At 44.3% G+C, this 8,087-nt stretch overlaps 1 protein-coding gene across 1 annotated transcript; it reads left to right on the plus strand.

Moving 5' to 3' along the window:
• Positions 1 to 6,829, plus strand: LOC139296701 (erythroferrone). Its single transcript, XM_070919179.1, has 8 exons — positions 1 to 618; positions 1,479 to 1,595; positions 1,778 to 1,892; positions 4,333 to 4,460; positions 4,539 to 4,650; positions 4,728 to 4,809; positions 5,014 to 5,092; positions 5,573 to 6,829. The coding sequence occupies exons 1-8, from the start codon at positions 436 to 438 to the stop codon at positions 5,669 to 5,671; spliced, it is 915 nt and encodes a 304-aa protein (XP_070775280.1). The 5' UTR covers positions 1 to 435; the 3' UTR covers positions 5,672 to 6,829.
• The last annotated feature ends 1,258 nt before the right edge of the window (positions 6,830 to 8,087 follow it).

Genomic DNA, 8,087 nt, shown 5'->3' on the forward strand with positions numbered 1-8,087 from the left:
GAGGAGGAGGAGGAGGAGGCACAAACCACCCACAGAGAGAAACTTTCCTCACACACAGACTCACTGTATTTATGTCTGGCAGTTTGTGTTCATAACAGCTGAGCTTTGACTCGCTCACAACGGAAAATTAACTGAACAGAGAAGAAAAGGAGGAAGAAGACGCTGAGAAGCTGCAAGAAGAGAAACTACAGAAGAAGAAGAAGCTGCAAGAAGAGAAACTACAGAAGAAGAAGGCAAAAGAAAACAGGCATTAAAAGAAGAAACTCAGAGACGAAGAAGAGGCTGAAACACACTTTCCTCCAAATATAATCAAAGTTCAGCTGATCTGAGAGGAGCAGACTTACAGAGGTGCATTATGGGAACGCCTTAAGTCCCCAAAGACACAGACCTGAACGCCTTCGTCCTCTGGTTCCACCTCCACCACACCCACCCAGCATGCTGGCCAGGTTATCCCAGGGAAGGAGCTCTCCAGGTGGCGCAGGAGGGCTGCTGCTTCTGGGGCTAATGATGATGATGATGATGATGATGAAGACGGAGGCAGCGAGCGTCGAAGAGGTGGAGAGTGAGGAGAGTCAGGAGATCCTGGAGGAGGAAGAGGCCGTCAGCACTGAGATCCTGGTAAGATTTTACGACCAGCAGAACCCACAAATGTTCCTGCAGGAAGCTCAAAGTCGCCATCGATGGTTTCCTGAAATATGGACGCGTTTACATTCACAATCAATATAAAAACAACAAGCAGTCGATCGACAGGAAATGAAACGTCAGCTATTTTGATAATTGATTAATGGTTCATCTTTTAGGCAAATCTGTCAAACAGAGGCGCTTTGCTCTATTAATAGACAGCAAAAACACCACCAACATTGTATTTTACAAAATATCGACACTGACATTTTATTGACCAAACTGTTAATCGATTAATCATGAAAATAATGGGCAATCAACAATGAGAATAATGGTCAGCCCAGCATTTATAGAATTATTAGACTGATTTTTGAGGCCATTTCAATGCAAGAAGTCTTTTTCATTCCTCATCATTTTGGCAAACCAGGATTTTTTTGCATGTGAATAAAATAAAAGTCCCGTCACGTGGAAACAATAACAATAAACAACACTTCCTCACCCAGATGACTCAGTTCAGCAGATCATCATCATCAGGAGTTTATTAATGACATTTTAAGAGCTTAAAGGGGATTAAACACAAACAAGTAGCTAGAAGAGTCCTGACCCAAGAAAACAGACTCTGGAGATGAGACCAAAGGAACAAATCTGCTGTGTTTGAATCTTCCCTGTTTATAAGTGTGTTTGGAGTCTTTGACCAGCAGTCAGCTGAAGCATCGGTGCTGTTGCTATGGTTACCTGTCAGTTAATATACCCTGAGCTCTGATTGAGAAGTGAAACTGCTGACTGGACCAACTCTAATGTTTCAGGAATCTGAATGAAACATATGAACCTACTGTGTGGTGGTTTGTGTCCTACAGGAGCCGCTGTCCTCTGATCTGTCCAGAGTGTCTCCTCTCAGCTCCTGGTTGATCTTCAGAAGAAACTCCAACAAGGGGGACAACCGGAGAACCAAAGGGTCCAGGAGAACCTCCAAGGTCTGACAGATCTCTACCTGCAAAGGGTGGAATAAAGTTCAAATGTCATGAAATGAGCACAAACTCCTTCTGATATTTAGACTTACGTTAACTCAATATCTCAAAAGCCCTCAAATCACAAATAGGACCTGATCATTAAAAGGTCACGATATACATCTCTAAATGTTTGTGTGTTCCTGCAGCATGGTCTTCCAGGTCCTCCAGGACCTCCGGGACCCCAGGGGCCTCCGGGCCCCCCCGCCCCCCTCTTGCCTCAACAACAGGAGCTCATCCAGGAGCTGCAGCTAAAACTGAGAGGTGAGAACTCTCTGAACACTGATGTACTGAAACTGAGGGTTCTGTTCAAACAGTTCAAACATGTGTGAATCAGGCTAACAGTTTCCCACTGCTTCCAGTCTTTGTGCTAAGCTAGGCTAAACGTCCTGTATCTGTCTCTGTACTGGATGCAGATGAAACTGATCCATCTGAAACACCTGACTTCTAAGGAAGACAGAGAACGAGAAGACGGATCTAAATGTCATCAGGACACATTTTTACATACAGACATGCTGTTTGTTTTTATTAAAGATGGACAAAATGATGAAATCTTAGCATGCTAACAGCTGAGAGCATCTTTAGGTACTGTTTACTTCAGTTAGTGGATCCAGACAGCAGACAGGTCACTTTCATTTTCACAACATTTCACTCAGTGTTTTCTGTATGTAGGTTATATAAATACAGGCTGGCGTGTGTGTGTGTGTGTGTGTGTGTGTGTGTGTGTGTGGAGGCAGGCTGTCTGAGTCCTTAATAGGGGTAATTTTGTGGAGCGTGGATGTGACTTGGCTCAGCAGCAGGATTCCTGACATTCCTGCTGACTGATGGTGTGTCTTTGTTACTTTCTGCATGTGTGTGTGTGTGTGTGTGTGTGAATACGTTTGTTCATGCTTGTTTTCCTCATCAGGTTGCTTCTACGTGTGTTTTCATATTTTGCAGTTGTGTGTGTTTGGATGTGTTTGCTTTAAGCTTTTTATTTCAGCATCCAAATCTGTGTTGAAGACAACTTTTCCCACCAACACACAGATGTTTTCTGTCCGGACTGAATGATGCTGATATAAATCTTAGTGATTCAAACGTGTCATCACATTAATGATATTGCATTGTGTTGACACATTAACGTCATAATTGCACAGAGCAGCAACGCACGTCAAGTGGCAGCGACTGATCCATCCTCACATCTGCAGTAATCAACCAACATGTCGCAACATTAACACATAAGGAAAATGGTGTCAAGTGGCTGAATCACAACCCGGAACAGAGGACACCAGGTTGAAGTGAATCTGATCTTCATCAGCATTATCAGGGTCTCCATCAAGTTATTACTAATTTAGATATTGATCTGAACATTGTTCTGCACAGACAAAGAAAGAGAAGACAAACTACATGTGGATGAGATGGTGGACCGAGAGACGAGGACGAGGACCGTAAACTGTAGAGGTGTTAGTGTTGGTAGTATCCATGGCAACGAGATCTGAAGTCCTGTTTCAGCGTGACCGACTTCATATTGTAACAGTGATGAGACCGAAGTCTGCAGGTGCAGACGGATGCTTGGATTCAGCCTTTAACTCTTCCGATGAGGTCACTGATGGAAACGCTGGAAATTCACTTCAACTCACCTGAAGCAAAGAGAAAGTAGAGTTTCTCCTCTAAATGGAGGGTCTTTTTTATTAGCGGCAGTAGAGAGATGACGGGAAACAAGGTTGTGGTTCATGTTGATGTGAGTCGTCGTGGGCTGACGTATGTTAAAAGCAGTACTTTCACCACCGTCACATCCAGGCTCTGTACTTTGACTCCATCCTGTCTGAATGCTGCATCGCAGTGTGTAGAATGGTCTCATTAAGTCTTGCTCCCAGTCTGTGTCAGACCGTATGACATCAGTTTTGAGGCTGTCAGATGAATTCCTTGTGAATCATAACACTACAATGGAAACAAGCAGAAACATCTGGGCAAAGTGTGGGAATGTTGTTGGTTTTTAAAGAGCAACTTAACACCAATCTTTTTCTGAGGTAGTAGATTAAATGTCGAGTCACTTTATTATCTATAATGTTCATTACAACAGAAGAAAATCCAATAATTCTGTCTTCTAGACCCCAAAACATCTCTGATGTACCCCGAGACACTATGGGCACTAACATTGTCACCTGTGTTGTCAGTGTTATTTTATGCTGTATTTTGATTGGCTGGTTTGTGGCAGTGGTCACAGGTCCCTCTGAGATCCACCTGTCAGTCTGTAACAGTCTATAAAAACCTCATTTATCCACAATTCATAGCAAATTAGTCTGAAGTCTGACCACAGCCTGAACGTGTGTGTGTGTGTGTGTGTGTGTGTGTGTGTGTGTGTGTGTGTGTGTGTGTGTGTGTGTGTGTGTGTCTGCAGGCGTTTCTGACTGGACTGTGCCACACACACACACACACACACACACACACACACACACACACACACACACAGTAAATGTTTGTGTCTGTCTGCAAGTGTGTGTGTGTGTGTGTTTATGTCTCAGAGCTGAGCAGGCAGCTCGCCAACAAACACACGCAGCCATTTTTTTCCAATATGACATCATTTTTGAAAACTCTTTATCCAAACAATCAACGCATCTCATTTCTCCTTTTCCCTTCTCTTCCTCTCTGCCACTCTGCCTTCTCCTCTTCTTCCTTCACACCTTTTACCTGCTCCTCCTCCTCCTCCTCCTCCTCCTCCCAGACGTGGCAGCAGGAGTGTGTTTGCTGTGTGATCGTCCTCCTCGTGTCTCCACTTCCTTCCTCAGTCGCCTCCTGCAGCCCGTCACTGTCCCCCGACGCAGTCTGCTGGAGCTGCAGCCATTCAGCCAGGTGACACACACACACACACACAGGAGAGATTACAAATTATATATTGCTATTCTTGTGTTTGACCTTTGACCCCTGCAGCCCTCAGACTCAGAGCAGATCCTCCAGAGGGGTCAGAGCTTCAACACCAGCACCGGCCGATACACAGCACCCGTCTCCGGCTTCTACCAGCTCACCTCCAGCCTCCTGATAGGTGAGAGCTGCACACGACAGACCTCATCTCTAAAAGATAAACTCTCATACTCACTAAATACTGTGTCTGCGTGTTAGAGTCAGGTGACAGAGTCCAGGTCCGGCTCAGAGACAGTGTGAGAGCAGCGATCTGCATCGAGTCACTCTGCCAGAGCAACCTGTGAGTTCTTCTTCTTCTTCTTCTTCTGTTACTGTTGCTGTCCCCGGTGAGCAGCAGCTACCTGCCTTCTCAGAGCATGACGCGTGTCCAGTGCATTGCAGCTGTGTGTGGTCTATTAAACCACAGAGACTTCCTTTAATCTGGCACCTGTCTGTTTCTTTATCAGAGGATATTTATGCAGTGTTTTGTCTGTGTGTGTGTTAGCTCTGTAGAGTCTGTGATGGGTGTGGCGGCTGCCGGAGGAACGTTCAGCATCTTACTGACAGGAACGCTCTATCTGCAGGTACGACACACAGCACCAACACTCACACCACAAGACAGGAGGCTGCCGCCGCTTTTAAAGCAACTGAGCAGCAACTGAAAGTATTCCCAAACCAAGTCCACATTTACGTGGGACATATTGACATACAGCGGAGGTAGAGATGAAAGAAACCTTCAGAGTTGTGTTGTTTCTACTGTCAGAGCTTTCTACCACTGAAATCCGTGTCTGTTAACGGACATGTTGAACAGGAAGGAGACTTCGTTCCACTCATAAACAGACTTTGAAACAATCTCACTTCACTGGCTAATTCTTTTTGCTTGATTTATGAACTGTCTGGGCGGCTCCCCCCGTCATGTCAAAGTGTCCTTGAGCAAGACCCTGAACCCTAAGCTGCTCCCGGCGGAGACCAGCACCTCGCATGGCAGCTCGGTCGCCATCGGTGTGTGAATGAGACTCAGCTGTAAAGACCATTTATCATTTAGCTTGTGTTTTTCTGTGCAGGCTGGTGAGTACGTGTCGGTGTTTGTGGACAACGCCACGGGCTCCACCATCAGCGTCCTGCGGGACTCTCTGTTCTCTGGGATACTGCTGGGAGTCTGAACACACAAACAGTATATGACCTTCAGGAGAGATATCACATCAGCCTGCACAAATACAGACCTTCTTTCTGAGGAAAACAATGTCAAACATCACAGCAGAGGTTTGACATCATCATCAACACACCTCCAGGTGTAGATGCAGAGCAGAGCAGCACCTCCTGTACGTCCTGATCTGACCTTGATAATTGAGACAAAATTGTGGCACGGTTGTTTCTTGATGAGACTTTACAAAGAGTGAACAGCAGCCTGACCAGGACTCCGTCTCCACCTGGTTCCAACATGGGATCTGTATTAGGATCTCTTACAAGCTACCACCTGTGGAAGAAAGCAAAAAGCAAATACTCACTCTAACTCACAGACAGTAAATACAGCGTGGGCGCTTGAGTTCACCGCTTGAATCCATCTTTGTCAGTTAATAAAGCCAAGAAAAAAAATCATCAATTTGGCAAAGAAGGCAGAGTTCGACAGAGTGTTGAGAACAAACATACAAACCTGTTTAAGTCTTAATATGTTCTTAATGTAGCAGTAATTCTCAAAATCACCTCAGACTCATCAGAAGTGAAATTATATCCCGAGAGCTGAAGTTAGTAAAAACTTCATTTTGGACTTGTGGAGGGGGTTTTCTCATTCACTTCAATGCAGTCAGTTTTCCTGGAGCATCATCTAGTGGACATTAGAGGAAGTGCAGCCGTGGTGGCTGGTCTTTGTCTGGTGACAACCTTTATTCGACTGAGCTTTGAAAGGCTGATGATGATATTTATGTATTTTACATTTTATTAAATCTTTATATTTAAGCAGTTTCATGCTAAAGAATTGCTGGTATTTGTTTTTTTTGTCTACGAGAGTTTTCCTTTTGTCCTGGTGGCAAAACCTTTAGAAGTTGAAACGGATCCGTTTTAGCAGCAAAGAGACATTCTTCAAACTATTGTTAATTATCAGCTGAACGTGAGAAGTGTCCTTCTAAAAACAACTAACCCATCAACCTGCGCATCACAGAGACTTGAGTTTGTAATTTTGAATAACAGCAGTTTGTCTGTACAGATGGCTTTAATGATTGTATGGTGCCTGTCTTCATTTTACTTTATTATTGATATTTATTCTCTGGATGTGATAAACAGGTTGTGAATAACTGCTAATAAAAGCTTTGTACTTGCTGTCAGCGCTTGTTAGTCATTGTTCCAGATTAACTGCTGGATAATAAACTACGAGTTACGATCTTAAACAAACATTTTACATGCTGGAGCACCAGGTACAGTTTTATAAAAACAAATCACCAACACTGTGGTGAAAACCTCTTGTTCACTGTCTTTTCCAGAGTCAGATGATTCAGATGGAGATCTGTTTCATCTTTGGGCGTCCAGTACAGAGATTGGTCCAGGATCTGTTTAGCCTAGCACAAAGACTGGGAGCAAAGGGAAACTGCTAGCCTAGCTCCATCAGAGGAGAAAACATCTGCCTTTCATCTCCAAGTCTGTCTGATTTACATGTTGTTTCTTGTTAGCTAACCAGCTCGTCAGCAGTCCATCCTTCTTCTGATGAAATCACATCCTTTTTAAATTTCTGTCTCTACACCTGTTTAATAAACATATAGACCAATTGTTCACTTCAAGTTGCACAAGTACACATACACACAACCTTCAGCTATTTTAAACTTTCTCTTTTACACAACTGGTCTTTATAAAACAAGCCAAAGCACACTTTACATCTTGTACGCACAAATGTACACACACTGCTGAATACACACAGTGTTTGGAGGTGGCTCGAGGTGAGATCATCATACTCATAAAGTGGCGCCTTATGCTTGGCACCAGGCCATGAACACACACACACACACACACGCACACACACACACACACACACTCAGGCTGAGTTACCGTACAAGGGGTGTCGACAGAATAATGAGGGCAGCATGACGGCCCCGCTGACAGCACGGCTTGCACACACACACACACACACACACACACACGAGTTCACTGAGCTGCACGTAATGCAGACACACACAGTCTAATTACATAGTGTTTACACTCTGTAGGACATTTATACATACAATAAAGTTTGGTTAAAGTACCAGCATGCACTACGCTGGGTCGTGAGCGTGGTGTTGACGGACACTGTTGTCCTTGAATGTGATGATCAGAAACAGAAGAGCAACTCACTGCGAACACATGGTTTTAAAAAGCGGCGGCTGGCACTGAAGCTGCAGCAACACCTTCGACAACAAGACAAAGAGTTTACAGCCATGCTGGAAGCTCCGTGAGGCAATGACATAATTGTTGCGATCAGCATGCTAACATGCTCACAATGACAATGCGAACATGCTGATGTTAAGCAGGTATAATGTTTACCGTGTTCACCATCATAAGCTGCTTTCACACATGCATTGTATCCTGACACGTTCAGGAACATTTCCTGCATGG

This window comes from Enoplosus armatus, chromosome 14 (assembly GCF_043641665.1).
Source record: "Enoplosus armatus isolate fEnoArm2 chromosome 14, fEnoArm2.hap1, whole genome shotgun sequence".
Lineage (NCBI taxonomy): Eukaryota > Metazoa > Chordata > Actinopteri > Centrarchiformes > Enoplosidae > Enoplosus > Enoplosus armatus.